Source organism: Arachis duranensis, chromosome 3 (genome assembly GCF_000817695.3).
Source record: "Arachis duranensis cultivar V14167 chromosome 3, aradu.V14167.gnm2.J7QH, whole genome shotgun sequence".
NCBI lineage: Eukaryota > Viridiplantae > Streptophyta > Magnoliopsida > Fabales > Fabaceae > Arachis > Arachis duranensis.
The window spans coordinates 134,968,731-134,990,116 of record NC_029774.3 but is presented as its reverse complement, the minus strand read 5'-3'; the positions used below and the strand labels follow the sequence as shown (position 1 = coordinate 134,990,116).

General features: G+C 33.4%; 2 protein-coding genes across 3 annotated transcripts; one reads left to right on the top strand and one right to left on the bottom strand.

The window, feature by feature from the left end:
* Positions 1–565: 565 nt before the first annotated feature.
* LOC107482202 (exonuclease 1) lies at positions 566–4,790 on the top strand. 2 transcript variants are annotated; one of them, XM_052258673.1, is made up of 14 exons: positions 566–797; positions 880–999; positions 1,079–1,202; positions 1,280–1,417; positions 1,510–1,719; positions 1,886–2,063; positions 2,171–2,241; positions 2,474–2,597; positions 2,910–3,121; positions 3,234–3,288; positions 3,392–3,747; positions 3,838–3,889; positions 4,101–4,290; positions 4,368–4,790. In XM_052258673.1, the coding sequence occupies exons 1-14, from the start codon at positions 637–639 to the stop codon at positions 4,441–4,443; spliced, it is 2,067 nt and encodes a 688-aa protein (XP_052114633.1). In that variant the 5' UTR covers positions 566–636; the 3' UTR covers positions 4,444–4,790. The 2 variants fall into 2 exon arrangements, with proteins under 2 accessions (XP_052114633.1, XP_052114632.1); XM_052258672.1 differs by having other exon boundaries at positions 4,071–4,290; positions 4,368–4,789.
* Positions 4,777–11,782, bottom strand: LOC107482140 (alpha,alpha-trehalose-phosphate synthase [UDP-forming] 1). The gene is made up of 17 exons (XM_052258575.1): positions 11,341–11,782; positions 11,216–11,259; positions 10,557–10,945; positions 10,246–10,360; positions 9,976–10,077; positions 9,704–9,854; positions 8,986–9,074; positions 8,632–8,680; positions 7,893–7,993; positions 7,557–7,744; positions 7,091–7,208; positions 6,655–6,828; positions 6,453–6,575; positions 6,286–6,373; positions 5,995–6,125; positions 5,795–5,893; positions 4,777–5,483 (listed from the first exon to the last, which is right to left on the bottom strand). Exons 1-17 carry the CDS (start codon positions 11,780–11,782, stop codon positions 5,085–5,087), a joined length of 2,802 nt encoding a protein of 933 aa, XP_052114535.1. The 3' UTR covers positions 4,777–5,084.
* Between the last annotated feature and the right edge of the window lie 9,604 nt (positions 11,783–21,386).

Below are 21,386 nucleotides of genomic sequence, written 5' to 3'. Positions count from 1 at the left end.
ATACTTTGTTTGAATTAGAAAAATATAAAAAAATATAAAAAAATAGACAAAAATATAATTTTTTTATTATTTGGATAAAATAAAAAATAAAAAATAATGTAAAATTCATTAAAATATTTTCTTCTCAAGAATGAGATGAAAATAAAAGAAAAATATATAAATAAATATAAAATTATTAATTAATTAAAAAAATAAAAAATAAAAATATTAATATAATTTTTTTATTATAATTTTTTTCATCTAAACACATAAAATAATTTTTATTCCCATTTTTTTCTTATTTTTTATTTTTTATTATCTATCCAAAAAAAGTGTTAAATATTATTTTGTCAGTGACCAATGAGCTCTTAAAGAAAAGAATCAAATTTGATTGCATTAGACGTCACCAAAAAAAAAAAATTGATTGCATTAGGGAAAAAAATGTGTGAATTTTTTGTTCAGAGATCTTTTTCTTTTAAAGAAAATAAGAAGGGCATGAGAGTAATTACAGATTTGAAAAAGAATGAAAGTTGGAGAAAATGGAGAGGCAAAAGCAAAGAACGTTCACGTTCCCGCCTAATTTGGTCCCTGAGTGTGGCTCTCGCTCTCTCTCGCATTTTCTGTTTCTGTGTCGCTGGAAGTGGAAGGTAGGGCAAAATGGGAATACAGGGTTTGTTGCCGCAGTTGAAATCGATAATGGCTCCGATTCACATAAAGGAGCTTGAGGGGTGCTCTGTTGCGGTGGACACATATTCATGGCTCCACAAAGGCGCACTCTCTTGCAGCACCCACCTCTGCAAAAACATTCCCACAACCAGGTCGCTCACTCACTTCACTTTCTGTACGGCTTCTGCGATTTATTTATTGATATGGTTTCACTCAGATTCTTATCTATATCAGGCACATTGAGTATTGCATGCATAGAGTGAATTTGCTGCGCCATTTTGGTATTAACCCCATTCTTGTATTTGACGGTGGACTTCTACCCATGAAGGCCGAACAAGAGAATAAGCGTGCCAGGTACCTCTCATATCTTTACTACTTAGGAACCTCACATTTCCATTATCCTAATCCTAATTTGCCACTGCAACAAGCGCAGGGTAAGAAAGGAAAATTTTGCACGAGCTGTTGAACATGAGTCAAATGGAAATAACACTGCTGCTTTTGAGTGCTACCAGAAAGCTGTTGATATTTCACCTCTCATTGCGCGCGACCTAATTCAGGTAGTTGCCTGTTATATTGCGTTTGGTTCACATAACAGAAACAATTACATTCTTGTCCTGAATGTTTTATGCCATAGGTATTGAGGCAGGAGAATGTGCAATATATTGTAGCTCCTTATGAGGCTGATGCTCAGATGGCTTTCTTGGCCATTAGTGGACAGGTTGATGCAGTTATAACTGAAGATTCTGATCTTATACCATTTGGATGCCCAAGGGTCAGTATATTATCCTTTGATTTATTTAACATTATATGTGTTACTGATTTATTTTTCTTCCTACTTTGATATGCTTACTTGTTTTTATTTAGATTATCTTCAAAATGGACAAGTTTGGACAAGGAGTTGAGTTTCGGTACTCCATGTTACAGAAGAATAAGGAGCTTTGTTTTGAAGGATTTGACAGGCAAATGCTTCTCGAAATGTGTATCTTGAGTGGCTGCGACTATCTTCAGTCCTTGCCAGGTATGGGCCTGAAAAGAGCTCATGCAATCATTAAAAGATTTAAAAGTTATGACAAGGTAAGTCCGGCTCATGCACTTGACAGCATAATTATTCATTGGGAAGGCAAAAAAAAAAGAACAAAGAAAAGTATGTTCTGGTTTCCCCATGTTTACAGTTTAGACCCTCCTAGCCAGTCAAGCCTAACTACTTAAATTCTACATGAATCTGATGACAATATTTCAGGTTCTTAAGCACTTGAGATACAGTGGTGTTTCTGTGCCTCCCTTATACGAAGAGTCGTTCAGGAAGGCTATATTGACTTTCCACTTTCAACGGGTGTATGATCCAATTAATGAAAACGTTATTCATTTATCGAATATACCTGATGATATTGGTGACGAGTTAGATTTTTTAGGCCCATATCCTTCAATTTTAAGGAGTTCTGTTACCATGTTATATCTGTATAGCACTGCTCTGTTATATTCAATTATCTGATACACTGAAATCATACCTTAACCCGGTATACATCACTGCCAAAAGATATAGCACAAGGCATAGCAAAAGGAGATCTCGATCCATTTACCAAAATGCCATTTGAGGTACTCCTTAGTTTCTTCCTTATCTGATGTTTCCTGACTTTATACTACAAGGGAGGCAAATCATTACCTTATATGTTTTCCATGAGGAAAAAATGATGTTACTTTCAGCCGCTATTATCACTCAGCATATTCAGTCAATATACTGTTATGAACATTGTTATGGGCACAAGAAGTGTTAAATAGAAACAATGGTCTGGAGGTACTTTCGGCTGATATTTATTTCCTTTGGCAGGGGGCGATTCTTAATCCCGGATTAGCAACTGCTGGAACTTCACAATTTAAAACTATTCATTCTGAAAGTGTGAAGAAAAAGATTGATCTGCCTGTGCAAAAGAATCTCTTGACTAAGTATTTTTGTATCCTCCTATCTGAAGTATCTTTCTTTGTGGATTTCAATCAATTTAGCATATTTCAAACAGTTGGAAGCAAGGTGCCATCCCGTAGCTCACAGGCATACTTCCTGATCCTTTGGCTTCCAATTCAAAAAAAATAGATGAGATTACATAACATTCAATTCAAAGTAGTTGTGATGGGGCGACAAAGTTTATATAAAGTACAAAAAACTGGTGGAATTTAAGCTCGAATGTTTTTTTTACCCCGACATAATGCTAATATTTTCTACCCTGTTTCTTTTACTCCTTAAGTTGTTTTTCCTTAACCTTGAAAAGGTTTTGCATCTGTTGAAGCAAAAAGGAATTTCAGAGCACCTCGGGTACAACCCACCCCTGCTAATCATGGTACATTTGATTCCTCTTTTGTCAATTCTATGGATCACGAAACTTCAGAGGCTACAGCTAGCAAGACAAAGAACTCCGCTGCCACTTTAGTTGACTCCGAGAATTCGGACCCTGACAGTAGCCCTCCTCGTGCAAATGACTTTGTAAGTTGCCTGACCTAACTATAAACCTGTGTCCATATGTAGACTGTAGTTATTTCTTTTAAATATATGCACTTATCACTTCCTTTCTTTCTTTCTTTTTTTCTTTCTTTAGATTGAAAACAGCTTAGCAACCAATTTTTCTGAGTATATGAAATCTCCATCTCATGGTATGTATATAGACTTGTTAATTTCCTTTAGATGCAAAAATGTTATCCGTTATGCCTCTCTATGTGTTAGTTGATACTCATTTCATTTTCTGGGTGTTTTAAGTTTCTATGGTGGGTGAAAGAAACAGAAGTCCTGAAAATACAGCACTACGACAAGTTAGGCAGCCAATTCATAAACCCTGTGTGGGGTTGCATAAGGAGCATGAGCATACACTTGTTCAAGACACGATTGAGTCAAAAACCAAGGAGATTACAAGAAAGGTAATTGTAAGGAGTGCTTATTTTCAGCACAACAAAGTAGAAAAGAATGATTATGATGATAAACAAGCTCACCCGTCTGAAGCTGGCACTTTAATTGGTGAGGAAAAAAATTCCATATCCGACGGTGATTCAAGTGGCAATCTTGTGAAGAATAAAGACTTGAAGAGGAAAACCTCCCCTAATGACAACATTCAAAATGTATAGTTTTCACATTTTGAACTTTATTTTGTTTCCTTTTATTAGAGTTTGCTATTAATATTAATATACTGGTTGTTTTAATTCATCCAGGAAAATTTGCAGCCGAGGTCTATTTGTCCTACATCACCCCCTCATGATAATGGTAACTTGCACCTTTATTTTGCCAACTATATATTCTTTACGCTGTGAATTGTTTCCTGAATTTCAATGAGATCCTGTCTTATGTGATTGTTACCATTGTATATTTATTATGAGGTAGTATTGATTATCACGCTATTTCAGCAATTAATTTTTTGCCTCTATATATATATGTACCTTTTTAGGTTACTCTGATCACAATGTTGATACACCAGATGGAAAAAATAATAACGGTGAAGAGAAATTCGGTGTAAACATTTCCCATCTAGGCCATTATTCAGAAATAGCTGAGAAATCTGTAGAAAGATTTGCCTCCGTGATCTCATCCTTCAGATGCTCTTCTGGCTCTCGTGCCAGTGGTCTCCGTGCTCCTCTAAGAGATGTTCGGAACAGTTGCAATAACAGGTAACGTATGAATTAATTGTCCCTTTGACTTTTGTACTTTATGCTGATTTGTTTCCATATATACCTGCTGACCTCAGGCCAACAAATGTGGATTTCGGACAATATGCATACGTGTCAAAACAAAGGAAGACCAGCAGAACTAAACTTGATTGAAGATTATGTTATCCTTTCAACACCATCCTACCTTGCCCAGGCCCTGTATTGAGTTGATTTTCATCGGGAACTGTAAATTGTATTCCTGATTTAATCACCCGTTTTTTCTTATCTTTTGGATTGTTTGCATTGTATTCCTTCATTTAATAACCACATCTAAGATCAACTTTGTCTCAAGAATCAAGAGCATTATTGAAACAGAGGAAGCTTTAATTGTTTATGCGGTCATTTTCCTGGGTAATTGTATATGACGGAGTATATCACTGTGTCCATCATTTTCATTTATTCATACCAACAATGGAATACAAATGTTAACCTTTTCTGTTTCGTATTCATAGTCATACTCTTGATCTTATTAAGTTCACTATTCACGTACAATTGCCCATCGTAAATCTGACTGTCATCTACAATTTGTAGAATGCTGTACTTAGATTTAAATTTATTGGTCCCTTGCCTCCTTTCAATTGGGTAAACAGTTCAGGTTACAAGAGATGAAGAGATTGAAGACTTAACTGATACATCAGTAGGTATTAGCAGACAATTATGGTAGTATGGCAATCACCTGAAAAACATAATATCAAGACAAGAGCTTCCAAAACTTTCTGGCCTACAAATAGTTAAAGGTGAGAGAAGGGTATCAGTTAAGTTGATCGTGTTGATGAATGATCTGCCATGTTACTTAAGAGATTGACAACATCATCTGAGGTTTTGAGTAAGTAGCGTGCACTTGATCTCTTGCGTGCAACAGCACAAGAGAAGTAATTATCGCCTTGAAGATCGAGCACTGAAGAGCCCTCATGTAGTGATGTTCTATCATGATAAGTTGGTATCCATGGATCGCCCCTTGCATGATCGATTTCTAACTTTTCTATGGTTGACATTGAACGTTGCTTCTTATAGCGAGCTGCCTTGGACCCATTTTTGCTGACTGGAAATTTTGGCAGAGGTGATGACCTTAAAGAATTGGAAGGCATAGCTCGTGCTAATGGTGATGATTCACAAGGAAGCTCAGGTTCAAAAAATTTATAGACATCTTCATCCTGAGAATAGTTATTTCCAGCAATAAATTTGTAAATCATCAATTTTCTTTCAAGGATTGTAATTCATGACTTTAATCTTCTAGATTAGCTATAACACATGTCATTTTATCCCTAACTCGATCTATCTCAAAACAATATTTCCCTAGAGATTCTCATTTCAAGAATAACAAACAGTTTCATGGAAAATGTTAGATTTCTGGTTATGGCAACCAATCTGCAGTCATGATTTTTCATCTTCTCAATTATTAACCCTAATAGATCCCAAAAACACAATGTCACAACTAATGACAGAAACATCAAATAACAAGCACCTTTGCTAGAAAGTGCCCGATGCATAAGACATAATCAATTGGAGCCTTCATTCCTTTGTCATGAACGATCTCTCCTAAGATGCGATCAATAGCTGCTCCCTATATCAAAGTTGGAAAGCAAAAAATGAGTACCGAGAGAAATAAGGCCTCAGAACAGAGAAAGCTAGAAGGGAGTCCCACTAACCAACGGAATTTTGTACCTTTGAGACACCAATTGCCCTGACCTCAACAGATCGACCACCTTGGACAACGTCAAGAGATGCATTGGATATCGGTCCTGTCCAAAGATGCTGAAGCAGATCTCTTGCTTGAAGCCTTCCAAACTCAATATCTGACATTCATAGACAAAAGAAATTAGAAATTTAACCATTAGAGGCACTCAATCTCCACGGAAGGGGTAGAGAGATGATTCTTGTCAGCATAAATATATTGTTTGAAGAAAATCAGTAAGTTGAAATTGAAAAGGGAAGAAGGCCAGGTTACTGACATACCTGCATACTTGTAATTCCATACAACTGAAGTCTCACGAAGCTCAAAATGAGACCGCGGAGTTCTTTCGGTAAAATACTCAAAAACATGCTGCATTTTTTTTTATATAGTTATGAAAAATCAAACTTGGAATAAAAAATATAAAATTTAGTTTTGTGATCCAATATACCTTTACGCTATCAACCCAATCCATATGTAAATTTTCAGGCATGGTTGTCATCCATTCACCTGAAGTATGCCGTAGAAACATCCCATTTTCTGCTGCTAACCACATATTGTATTCCCTGAAATTCTGTAGAAAAATGTAGTTAGTCCACAAACAAATGTTGCTGCTGATAATCCTAAAACAGATGAAATATTCTGGAGAATACTTTGTCCAGGACAGTTCGATCACTCCCACTCAGAACAACAATTGTTGTCTTTGGATCATCAGACAACTTCTTTAAAGGCTTCTTTATATTTGGGTGCAATTTAAGTTCCATTTCTCTAATTTGACCACCCCTTCCAAGGGCATCCACTGGTTCTGTCAAAGTGGCATTGAAACCCTGCAGTAAAGCAAAATGGTATGCTGCTGAAAAGTATCTCACAAGGATATCAAAAATAACTTATCAAAAGCAAGTTTTCTCAACTTTACAAAAGACAAGTGGAAGCAGATGTGTTCTGATGTCTATATCTCTTAACATATGCAGTGCACTTATATTTGTGAATCAAGTTGATTTCTAATAGCAAATTCAAGCATAAAATATATTGCACAAAATAGGGTGAAAATTCTGGAAGTGATTAGTGTTGGGTGATCTAACAGCCTACCAGTATAATTAATCGGTTATTAGATTTTGAGTAACAATCAACTGCCACTTCCTTGGGAAGTAATGGTGGAACTTGTCTTGTCCTAAGCTGCGCTTCGACAATCGTATCATTCAGTTCACTGAGTAAAGAAAAAGTGAGCTAGGATGAATAAAGATTCAATGCAAAAGAAGTGGTCTTGAACACTAGTTCAGGTCAAATACTTCCAACTTATTTGCTTCTTACATTTAATAATGCATGCATCTAAAAATAAGAAACTTTCAACTTTTGCTGTAATGCATTAGACCATTGTCCTCATCAAAACAGTATAGAAAGTAGGTTATTAGCAACTTCAAGGTATCAAATGTTGGCATCTGTGACTTTTCCACTTCATTTTTTCTATTGCGGGTAGGAAAGCGGATTTAGAAGGAAAATGAAGAACAAAAGAGAATTGATTCAAGAAAATAAATGCATTGTTAAAGGTTAAAACCTCACAAAAGTTGCTGCCCATTCTTGTGAAGTGTGAGTTGTCACGTGCTTGAAGTTAACTAGATGCCGTTTTTCTCTTTCATCGGCTGGCATATCCAGTGCATAACCAATAGAAGCAGCAACCTCTGTGACATTCCATGGATTTACCAAGATAGCACCAGCACCAAGAGACTGTGCAGCACCTGCAAACTGATAGCCAATAAAGAATTCAAAATTATTCGAATGGTACTGAAGGATTAGTGACCTAATTATGTTATAATAAAAATCAAATAAACCCTTCTTTATGAGAATTCACATAGGATAAATGTGTCATGCTTCATTTAAAAACATAAATTACCTCACTTAAAATGAGAACCCCTTTCTTGGAAGCTTGACATGCAACGAATTCATAGCTGACAAGATTCATTCCATCCCTTAGAGATGTAACAAGTGCTACATCTATACGACATGTTAGTCAGAATGATACTGATACATATCATTGATGCTCAATCTTTATATTAAACTAATTAGGATAACTGTCACTACATAATAGTGATTGAAAAATGTCAAAACCATCTTTTAAGTAGAGAAACATGAATAAATTTCAAATATAACATATATACACTGAACCTGATTCAATATAGAACCCAAATTCTTAAATGCATAAATAAAGAAAAAGGAGAACCAAAAACCCTTGCATTTGTATGACAGGAAGTATATTATGTGATCCCTTTCTACAAATTTTTATTCTTTTTCCTCTTTATTTACCATGCAATTATTTCCTTAGTTTTAGAGGTCTTGTTCAAAATATTTCAAACAAATATGAACTTGTTGCACTGAAGTTATCTTTTAATTCTTGATGAATTCAGTACAAAAAATATTAAATATTAATAGGTTCTATGTGTTAGCGACAAGATACAATATATTATGAGAAGAGAAAGATTTTCTCAAGATAATGAAATTTATTTTCAAATTTGGATCTTTTAGGTTTTAGCATCTAGATATCATACTGCTTGCTAAAATAAATAAATAAATAACTTAGAAAAAATAAGGACAACATGGGATAAATCTTGTATGTTATTGCAGAAAATGAGTACCAGTAACAGCATAAAGTGCACATAATGCATAGAAGTCAAGTGATCGATCCTGTAACAACAGAAATAGATGGTTCAGAAATCTTCACATGATCTGCTAAATAACAGCAGCTTTATGTTCTCAAAAAAAGAAAATGCAAGACTTTGCTATAAATACTGTGTGCAAATAAAGAGAATAAAACAAGTCAAAATGCATGAGCAGTGTGTGCAAATAACAGATAGAATAATTGTTTGAAAATTGTCCAATAAATTATATTTGAATTTTAAGGAAGAGTGGTTTTCTAATGATGGAATTGTGAAAAGACTAATTGATCGCGTACTATAAAAGCTTGTAAGAAGAGATCTCATAAGACTAACCAGATGGTGTATTGGAACAGCCGTAAGGGTTCCAAATCTTCCATTGATGCGGCCAACAATCTCATGCACCTGACTTGTAAGCTTTTGATCTGTCAAAGCATTCAGTAAAAAATCTTAATTAATACAGATAAAGAAGATACTGGTATGCCAAGAAGAAGAAGATACAAGAGGAAAAAGAAAGGAAAATAGAAGGACTTTTTTGTTCATTTCCAGTTTACATTTACTGTATCACATGTCTTCATAATTTTGTGAAGGAAAACTGATAACAGGAAACAAGAAAGGTAGAATGGAAAGAAGAATGATAAACAACAACCAAATAGGCCCAATATGTAAAAACAGGAAATAACATAATTTTAGACAGAAAAATTGTAACCAATTAAGATCACAAAAGTGACCAAAGAGAGCAATGCCTTTTAAAAATAATGAATTATTTGTTGTTAATGTTTATTAAAAATCATACGGTATGATAGGCAACATTGCCTCAGCCTACAGAAGTTGAATCCACTTACTCTTTTTAGAGAATATGACAAAATGACCTAAAGAAACTCCAAATGTGAACAGTATCTGAACCATAAAATATAAGTGGCAACAAATAAAATAAGATGACAAGCAAATTAAAACAAAAATGCATGTATATATGTATCTAAAGAGTAAAAATATAAATTAATTGATAAATACGATTCAAGTAATAACTAACATGCCTAAAGAAGAAACGTACAATCAGGAACATTTGTCCTAGTTGGTACAGCAATTTGCAACAAGACAACTTTATCACGCCAGCGTGGGTTCTCCTCAAGGAACTTTTCAAATGCCAATATCTTTTGCGGAATTCCTTTTATCATATCAAGACGATCAACGCCCAACATTACCTGATTATTAGATTATAACATAAAGTTATTCAAATTATGCACATTTATCAGCAAAGCAAACATGGAAATCAAGGAATGGTTGCAACAACTCCAAACTATTTTTGGCATATAAAGCTCTCACCTTTCTGCCTGCAAATCTTTCTTTCAGTTCTTTCATGTGCTCCTGGACTTCAGGGAGTTCAAGGGCTCGAATAAACCGATCAGAATCAATCCCAATAGGAAACTGAATTTCCAAACTCCCAAAAAATAAAAAAGTTCATCATGAGAAGGAAATTAATGAGTACATATTCATTTGTATTTATTTAATGCAGGTGAACATTCTGCAGAATAGATGATATTCTAGCTATGCTGTGAGATGTATAGAAAAGATAGAAAACATAAGAATTTTTACCGCAGCCACACGAGTTAGCTTCCCTTGATCTTCTACTCCTTCAGGTGTCCCTTCAAGCCCAAGAATGCGAGTACAAGCACTTACAAAATGTCTGGCATAATCATAAGTATGGAATCTGGGATGCAGGCAGATGCAAATATTAAAATCACAATAGAAAGACATGGGTCTTGGAAGTCATAAGATACACAGCCTCAAGTAATAAATAGATAAGAAAGTTTAATTAATTTTGTTTTGACATTTTTGCTTCATTGCCTTCAGAAAACTAGTAAATAACAAAAATTTGACAACACTGAGATGCAAAAATAACTTACCCCACCAAGTCAGCAGCAAGTACAGATCTCAATAGCTCTGTCCTTGATGGCAGAGTCCTATGAATTTCCGAGGAAGGAAAGGGAGTATGAAGAAACCAGCCAACTTTCATTTTGTCATTGTATTCTTTTAAACATTTTGGAAGGAACATTAGATGGTAATCATGGCACCAAACAACATCTCCTTCCTTATAGTACCTATTTACTACATCAGCAAACATCTGGTTTGCCTTCTTATATGCATCAAATTGAGATTGGAAGCTGCGAGTGGTAGCAAGTCTGTCTTCTTGTGGAAGCCCAAGATAATGAAAAAGAGGCCATAAGATGTTGTTGCAGTAACCGTTATAGTATTGATTCACAATCTGCTCATCAAGAAAAACTGGAATGCATCTCTGCAGTTGACAATGCATAATTAGGAGGATGACACATTAAGATATCGAGTATTTTCTCATCCTCGAGAATTATAAATTTAAGAAAATTCAATGTGTGTGTGTGTGTATGTGTGTGTGTGTGTGTGTGTGTGTGTGTGTGTGTGTGTGTGAGAGAGAGAGAGAGAGAAATCCATCTAGTTTCAAACTCCTTTACACCTTCAACAGAGAAAAAGACAAAAAGCTTCATATATAACCTTCACATTGACAATAGAAAGTTAGAAAGATTCTTACCATTGTTATGACCTGTATGAGATCATCAACAAAGGCAATAAAAGCTGTAGGAAGTAAATACATAATAGAAGAATTAATTAACCACAATAAAACAATTAACGCAGAGATGACAAACTTTTTCTTGCCTAAAAGTGCACTGACTAGGCCGCCAACACTGATCTCAAGGTGGAATGAGTCCTCACCCTCCCTAACAGCTGAGACGGGCAACCTATTAGCTACCACCAACAACCTTTGTTTGCGTGGCCGCTCCTCCGGCCTTTGACTTCTATCTGGAAATACTTTCGCAACAGCAAGTGCTTCAGAAATGTCTTCCTCATTGAGAGAATTAAAACTGTCGCTCTCTGTTAACGAGTCACTATAAACTTGTTCCGCTTCTTTGTTGCCATCTCTTGTCTCCTCAAAATACTTGTTTGACTTTCTTAGCTCTCTCTCCCTCAGTAGCCTCTCTAATCTCGATCTGGGTGTTATAGGAATGCAGTTATAATTGTTCCCCCGCATATGCTTGGCCTGGAGGTTCTTCAAATTAAGACATTTACTCAAGTGATTTCCACAAAGCAATACAGTCATTTTAAAGTAAAATAGTAATTTTCCCACACAATATATCAAACAATTGACAGTGCTCAATCACATACTCAAACAAATATGTTGCATTTTGATTTCAAACACGATGACATTCTAGTTATTTATCAAATGGGAAAGTATAACTCAAAGGAACTAACAAGCATGCTATTATAGTGTGATCCACGTATAATGCATTCAGTGAAACAAATAGCCTTTTCATTATACAATGAAAGAAATGATAAAAGAAAAATTACTGTTCAATAACTGAATGTGTACAAACAACCGATCCAAACTCACATAAATATAGAAATTTCGGGTTCTGTATTTAAAAGTCATAACTCGTAACAAACCAATGAGGACCAAAAAATAATGCTGTTTCCAAACAACATCCATTGTCACAAGAATAAACTAGCAGAGGCATGAAATGAAATGAAATGAAATGACAAGGTAAAAAAATGGAAATTCATTGTGAAATTGAAGGGGACAAAAACGAAAGCTTTACCATGGCCCATGTATCGGGAAGGTGTAACCTGATGAAATGCAAAGTGGAGATCTCTTAAGATGATATCACATGAATATCCGTTCCACAAGTGATGGAAATACGTGATGACCATAATAACGGAACATGAAACTTATCCATAATAGTGTATGAATGTGATAAAAGGCATGCATGAGTCAAAGGAATTGAAACGAAAAAAGGAGAGCATCTAAATAAACTCCTGAGGCTTGCAAATGAAAACACTTGAGATGCATTGCCATTGACGATGCTCCTTTGTGGACTTTGAAATCAGACACCTCGCTTACACCTGTTTACGGCCAAAAAAGAATCATTGATATTGAAACAGAAGCAATGGGTTACAAGCGCTGCATAATAATTAATAAACAATGATATGGACCCCACCAAGATACGATATTCTTGTTTCTTCTTCCCCTTTTCTTGGCCCGACTTAAACAACTTCATTAATTAATTAATTAATTAACTATACAACTTTGAACAGCGTGGAAATATATATTATATAACAAATAATTAATTAATTTTTTAATTACCAAAAAAAATGTAGCGTTTCATAAAATATATATTATATAACAAATAACAATAATTATAATATATAAAGTCTATAAGAGTAGGAAAAGATTAAGAAGTTACCCAAGTTGGAGAGTTTTCAAAAGCATCAGCTATAAAGTGGAGGAAGTGAAGAATCTTGATCACCGAACCAAAAGAAAAAAAAAACGGATGAATCTTGATGATATCTTAAAATATAAATAATTAATTTATAGCTAATTAAAAGTCTGCGAGGAAACGCATTACTTGATTTCTGTTTTCTTGGCAACAGTTCTGGTTCAAGAAATTGAATAGTGGATTTTCCATGATCTTCATGACACCGTTCTGCTTATGGCTATGTTGCAGCTACCTTCTGAAGTCTGAAGCGTGAAGGAATCTACGAGCGCAATATGTGAATTGAAGTAATCGCATAATGGAAATGTAGAGAAAACGAAGAACCCTAATAGGTAATAGCATTGGTGTTGAGAATGCAACTACGCTATGCTCTGCTATGCTTTATGCTTATGCATGCAGAAAGCAGAACTATGGAGACCGAAATAGTAACTGAAATTCTCTCTCTAGCTCTCTCCTTTTTTTTTTGTCTTAATAGAAAATAAACGTGTGCAAGGGGCAGAAATGAGAGGCCCATATATAGGTTCTGCATGTCTGTTATTGGGCTTAAAATGAATGCTAAATCTAAGCCCATTTCATGTTAGCCCAAGTCGGTAGGCCTAGATACCTTATAATTTTCTCTCTAAAATTTGGCAAAAGTTTAAAAAATATTTTAAGTTCTATTTTGTTTTAATTTTTTCTCAAAAAATTTAGATTTGCATCAAATATACTCTTGACAGCTAAATTTTTAAAAAATTTAAGACCAATCTAACAATAATGCATGAAAATTATGCTTGATTTGTTTGTGTTGAGGGGTTGTTCTTATGAAAATATTGTTGAATCGGTCTTAAATTTTTTTAAAAAATTGGCCGTCATGGGTATATTTGATGCAAATCGAAAACTTTTGAGATAAAATTGAAACAAAATAAAACTTAGGGGTATTTTTAAAACTTTTGTCAAACTTCAAGGACAAAAAATATATTTTATCCAAAAAAAAGGATGTTGTTGAATCGGTCTTAAATTTTTTTAAAAAATTGGCCGTCATGGGTATATTTGATGAAAATCAAAAACTTTTGGGATAAAATTAAAACAAAATAAAACTTAGGGATATTTTTAAAACTTTCGTCAAACTTCAAGGACAAAAAATATATTTTATCCAAAAAAAAGAACTTACTAATCACGCGTCCTATGCTAAATAACATAAACATTAATTGGACCTAAAAACAAAAATTGACTGCCAAAATTATATATATATTGTACAAAGAAGATCTTAAAGTTGAAAAAGGAAAAAAAAACTAGCAAGCTCTAGGAAAATACGTTCCACAACAATCAACGAAAAGTAGCAAGAAAATTTGACAGGGAGATTATTCATAATAGGTTTCATGTTGACTTAAGTTTAGAATGAAGTCGGCTAACCCATCAGCTATTTGATTGGCTTCCCTCTCTGTCGACTGCTCAAGCCCAATATCACGTTATTCGAAGATTAGTGAGTAGAGATGCTATCGAGGAAGCTTATACACTTGGGGTTCAAAAGGCTGCATACCTTTAATTGCTGGTATAGCACCAGTCAAGACTCAATCTTATCGTTACCCTCACTGCCAAAAGACACAAATTGAGATGATGGTTCAGAACATGCTAAAGGAGCGCATCATTCATCCTAGAAAGATTTTTTTCTCTTCTCCTATTCTTTTGGTTAAGAAAAAGGATGGAACATGACATTTCTACACGGACTATTGCGCATTGAACAACATCATAGTAAAGGATAATTTTCCTATTCCCACAGTGTATGAGCTCTTAGATGAGTTTCTTGGAATGAGAGTATTTTCTAAACTTGATCGTAGGTCGAATTATCACCAGATTTTGGTGCAGTCAGAAGACCGTTGCAAGACAGCCTTTCGAACACATCAAGAACTCTACGAGTGGTTGATGATACCATTTGATTTAACGAATGCTCCAGTGACTTATTAGAGCCTCGTGAATGATGTTTCCAAACCTTACTTGCGAAAATTCGTCTTGGTGTTTTTTGATGACATCCTAGTTTATAGCACTTCTTGGACACTTCACTTGGAGCATCTTGAAGTTGTTCTGCAGATTTTGCTGTAGGAACAACTATTTACTAAGCTCTCTAAATGCTTGTTTGGGACCCATAAAATTGATTATTTGGGAAACATAATTAGTGAGAATGGAGTGCACATGGAGACCGATAAGGTGCCTGTTGTGCAAGAATGGTAGCAACCCAAAATCTTAAGCAGCTTCGCGACTTTCTTAGCTTAATCAGTTATTACAAACGGTTTATCAAAGGCTATGCTTCCTTGGATGCGCCTCTCACCGATTTACTCGGGAAAGACGCCTTTGTTTGGGCCTTCAAGCTAACTCTGCATTCTAGCAACTTAAGGATGCCATTTTGTCCAAACCAGTTCTAGTGATGCCAAATTTTTCACTGCCGTTTGAAGTGAAAACTATCGCTTTGGGTTCAGCCATTGGTGTGGTTTTGTCACAAGCCAAACATCCTATTTCCTACTTCTCAAACAAATTTTCCCTCACCATGCAAAAGCAATTAGCTTACACTCGTGAATTTTATACGATCACAGATGCAATTGCCAAATTTTAGCACTACTTATTAGGTAAAAAGTTCATTCTCCGCAGCGATCAGCAAAGTTTGAAAGCTTTACTTGAGTAGAATCTACATACTCCGGAGCAACATAAATGGTTGCACAAGTTTTTGGGCTATGATTTTGAGATCCGCTATAAGCTTAGCCCTGAAAATGTTCCTGCAGATGCACTATCCTTAATTTCATAGCTTGATCCTCCCAAAAATTGGATTGGTTTGTTACTCTTAGGGAAGATATAGAGAAAGATGTCTCACTTAGGGATATAGTTCAGCAACGCCGCAACAATGGTGCAGCGGACCCGAATTATTCTTTTAGGAGCGGACTCCTACTCTGACGTGACAGGATCATTATTCCTCAACAAAGCGGTCTCATTCAATTAATTCTTAAAGAATTTCATGACAATATTGTGGGGGGGATAATACGGGTATTACAAAGATAGTTCAGCGAATTTGCTTAACTTTTTATTGGTCTAATATGTAGAAGCAAATTAGAAGTTACGTTTTGTCATGTTGCACTTGCTAGCAAGCAAAGATAGAAACCAAGCTACCTGTAGGTTTATTACAACCACTTCCAATTCCTGCAAAGGACTTTAGTAGCAAGAGTGTGGCTAAGGCTTCTGTAAGAGATGTGGTGAAGTTGCATGGATTTTTGAGATATATTGTATCAGATCGAGAGAAGGTTTTTGTCAGCAAATTTTGACAGTACCACTTCAAGTTTTAAGGTACTACGTTAGCCATGAGCTCAGCTTACCACCCATAAACAGATGGCCAGAGTGAAGTCTTTAACAAGACTTTACAGATGTACTTGCACTATTTCTATTTTGATAGTCCAAGAAAGTGTTTTAAGATGCTTCCGTCAGCAGAATTTTGGTACAACACATCGTGGCATAACATCATAAAAATGTCCCCTTTTAAGGCTTTGTATAGCACGGATCCTCCAGTTTTATTGAAATATGAAGTCTTCCAAAAGGATGAGTCATTCTTACAAGAGATGTTATTATCCAATGATCACTTTCTTGAACAACTACAGCACAATTTGCAGCATTCTCAGAAAACTATGAAGCATTTTGTGGATAAGCACATACACCACGTTGAATTTGAAGAAGGTGATTTGGTTTTGGTGAAACTTCAACCCTATCACCAACTCTCGGTTGCCTTGAGAAAAATTCAGAAGCTAAAAGTGCGCTATTTTGGACCGTTTCGAATCAGCCGCAAACTCAACGATGTTGCTTACAAGCTAGCTCTTCCACTGGAGGCCAAAATCCATGATTTATTTCATATATCTGCCTTGAAGAAATTTCGTGATGAGCATGTTGATCACTATTTATCTCTGTCATTTCGCATTATTAAGTTTGGGCCAATTTTGGAACCACACAAGATCATTCATGACCGTACCATTCTCAAAGATGGAAGGGAGATCCACCAGCAGCAAATTCAATGGGACCACAGAAAACATGTTGAGACTACATGGGAGGTAGCCGATCATTTTCGATGAGTTTATCCCTATTTCAACTTTGAGGACAAGATTATAGCTGAAAAGAAGGGTAATGTAATGACTAATTGTGAGTTTAGGTAAATTGAATTGTTCATGAAGAGAGTAATGGGAATGAACATGAACTGGGCTCCTCAATTGAAAAGATAGAATTAATTATAAAAGTAGAACAGGTGACAAATAATCTGTATAATCAAGGACTAAAATGCGGCGTAATAATAATAAAGAGAGGATTATAAATAAGAGATCGAAAAACTATATTTGCAAACTTTGAGTGGTATGTTCTTCTTTCTATTTCTCTGAAATTCCCTATCTCCTCTTTCTTGCATCTCAATTCTTTTCTTCCGTCTTTCTCAACCTTTTACTTTTTTTTCTCAAGTGTTTATAGCAAATTGGATGACTCAACTGAGTTATCAATTCTTCATATATTCCTAACCTATTTTTATTCTTTATACCATTTTGTGTTTACTAAACTCGTATTTTACAATTTTTACTGTTTCATTTTAATTGGTTGTTCTTTTTATATAATATTGTACCGCAATTTATCATATATATAAATACGAGAGATCACCCTTCCATATATATTTGCCTTGTTTGCTTAAACTGTGAAGCTGAAATCTTAACATTTGCGTTGATATTCAACATTATTTAAATTGAACCACTTTAGAGTATTATCTAGAATGTAGGTGAAACTTATCAAGTATGAATTAGAGTAGGACCTGAAAAGCATTTACAGGTTACAAGACAAAATTCGAAGGTAACAGGCTAGCATGGTGGAAGAACACACTTCTCAAGTTGCAACAAATTTTCCCTCATAAATACCACCATGTGGTGGGTGTTGAAATCAGATTCAATTCTTTCATTTGTTCTTTTATATATCTATTTTATTCTTTCCCGATAATAATTCGTTCACTTGTTTTTTTTATATATAAATTTTATTCTTTCTGTATAACATTGAGCAATCCTAGGGAGCTAGTAATTTTTGTGATTGTTAGCCATCAACTAGCCATTAATAATAATTTAATAGTGTGAGATTGGTGTGAGATTTCATCAAATGGCTCATCTTTCTCTACTGGTTACATGCTAGCCAAAGTTCAATAAAACTGCTAGCCCCTAAACTTTTCCTAAATATATATCAGCATTATCCACTACCTTTTACATGGATCGGATATTTGCATTGACAAAGTAGAGTTTAACAAGAATAATAATCAAATTTCATATATAAAAATTTTCTCAAACAAAAAAAATAGTGATATTTAAGTTTTTTAGGGTATTTTTTGTTGGTAAATCAAGAATTAATCTATTGTAAATTTAAACTCTATTTAAATATTTATTATTAACTAATAAATTACTGTATATAAAATATATAAAAGATAGAATTTAAATTTTTGACATTTATTTAACTGACCTAGCAATTTTACACTAAATCAACTTAAGTTGGCTAAAAAGATATAGTGATATTAGTAGTTGTTAATTGTGAAGCCATATGTTATTATTGGTAACATCATTTTCAGTATCTACTACTACTTTGATAGAACAAACAAACTTTAAGTTTTATTTTTCTTTGATGTTGACCAGTATATCCTAGCTTCCATATTCAGTTATAGTTCGATCCAGAATGAGTAATCAAAATACAAATTGTCAACGACAACTTGACAAGAAAACTAATCTTGTATACCATCCATTAATACTAATTAATTAGTACTAACCCAACTACTAATAATAAATGTAAGGATTTATCTATTTTATTTCCTAAAAGTACATATTTAGATTATAAAATTAAAAAAAATTATTGAAAATACAAAAAATCTAAAATATTTTATTAATAATAAACTTATTATGTGTCAAACACATATTAGCTAAACCCTAAACGTAAAACTACTGTTTTAGTAGAGTTTTGTTAATCAAATTATTTTAAAGACAGTACTATGTATAAAAGAGTTTAGCTAATTTATGTATTAAGCATATATATTAAAATTACAAATTGAAGATTTTTTTATTGAAAATACGAAAAAATATTTTTAATATATTTATTTTGTATTTATTAAAAAAATATTTAAAAATTTTATTAACAGTAATCTTATCATATCTTTAGGATATATATTAGTTAAACTTTTATAAAAATGAATTTTTCCGTAAAACACTTGTTAAGAATTTAAAACTAGAAATATTTTTAAAAAATGAATTTGAATGCATTTGAATACCACTATAGAAACTTTGAAATATAGTATTTTTTTTTTCTAAAAACGTTTTAGAAATTTGTTCAAAACCCCTTTAAAAATATAAATTTAAGATTCCCATGCATTCATCGATCAATTATCAATGATTTTCATTTAAACTTTCATTACTATAATAATTTGTGGGTATTATATTGTAAATATTACAGTAGACAACATACATTATAAAATATTTGAATTAAAAAGTTATTACGACTTTCTACCCTAATAAATCGTTATGGACAACATTTTAAGAAGGTTTTAAAAGCACTAGATAGCGGTTAGGAAGTTAATGAGTTTTTATGAAGATTGAGGAGAGAAGTGTGGACTTTATGCTTTAAATGCACAACAATGGAGTGCTCAAAACCAAGCATGTTACTCGGTTACGATTTGGGCAAAAGCATTGAATTTTTCTACCAACTCACATTAATGATCTTGCATGGCTTCATAAAAAATAATAAAAAATTTAATCAAAATAATTAAAATTTACCTTATTTAATCTTTATTAATTAATTATCGTTATAATTAATAAATATTAAATAAAATAAATTTTGACGATTTTTTTTCTTTAAAACGTTACCAATATTATTAAGCCTATATAGGCTATATATGGAGCACTTGTCTTACTCTTAGGCTTGCTAGTTAGCTTCAAATTATGTTGTCCATCGCTGGAATAATAAAATGTTTTCGTGTCAAACCAGCTGTTTGCATGCCATGACGCCTACGTTTTGTTTTGTCAATTTTGTTATCCAAATCAAAGTATTTGTAATAATAATTAAAACACATTTAGTTGTTAGAAATTAAAAATACAAAACATTAGTCTATAATTTAAAAGTTTTGTTAGATAAATAATAACTTTTGTGAATAATGTGATTTTAGAATTGGTCCAATAAAATAAAAAAATATTTTATTTTTAAATTATTCTCTAAATCCTAACATTAAGATAATTATTTGCACGCCTAATAATAAATTGAACATCCATCTATTATTAATTATGCGTGAGTAAACTAAATCAAAAGAAATAATGATCCAATTAAAAATAATGAACATAATTATCCCACATATCTATTCACATCGTTTAATATTCTCATTCTTTACCTATACTTTTCCATAATTTAATGGATTGAACCAAAAGGTAATCCACATAAGGAATTGAAGTTGCGAGTTATTAGTATTAGTATATCTGTATAGAAGTCAACTAAGTTTTCTTTTCTTTTATTTATTCTTTTGGTTCTGACAGTTAGCTATGTTTGACGTGAACATGTATTTATTAAGAGGACAGTGATATGAACTATGAAGATAACATCATTAACAATGTGCTAATGAAGTAATTAAATGCTACCTACCAACGAAGTTCCCCCCTCTGCGATAGATGCTTAGAGAGTAACACTGTAATTAACGAACTTGTATGATGAAAATGATAACCAAAGATAGATAAAATTAAGTTAAGAGCCTTAATTACATTACATTGTTATATAATATATGCTATTTGAATTCCACATAACAGCATAGTAACATACTTAGCTTGATGCTATTCTTAGCAAGTAAAGTGGATTTAAAAAAAAAATGAATATTTCCACCGCCCTTAATTAGAATATCACATCTAAAACATGAACTTTGGGCGAACATTGAATGCCATCACGTAAGTTATATAAAATCTACTGACTCATCATCACTACTTACTACAATTCCTTGGCATTTTGCATAGAAAAAATGAAGGATGTTACGTACACTCATGAATATATAGATATATAAGCATGCAGTTCTGAATTCTGATCATAACGAAGACCAACAATCCTACATGCATAGGTACAGGAATTTATTATTAGTCACTTCATTCTTTAAATCGAAGATAGATGAAGGATAAAATTCCCATGGATGATGCTTATTATCAAGGGAAATAAAGAAATGATCATAAACTCTAATCTTATAACTCTTGAGTTGCTCCTGCATGACCCATTAATGTGATGTTATACCATGCGGTCCTATGTGCGCTGTATATGTAGCCAATTATACCAGAAATTTTTGGTGTAGCTATTTTTAGTATTTTTTATTATTATTTCACTAATATAAATATTATTATTTTTAATAAATAAATTTTATTATTTATATGTGTAAATTTTAAAATAATATTGGTA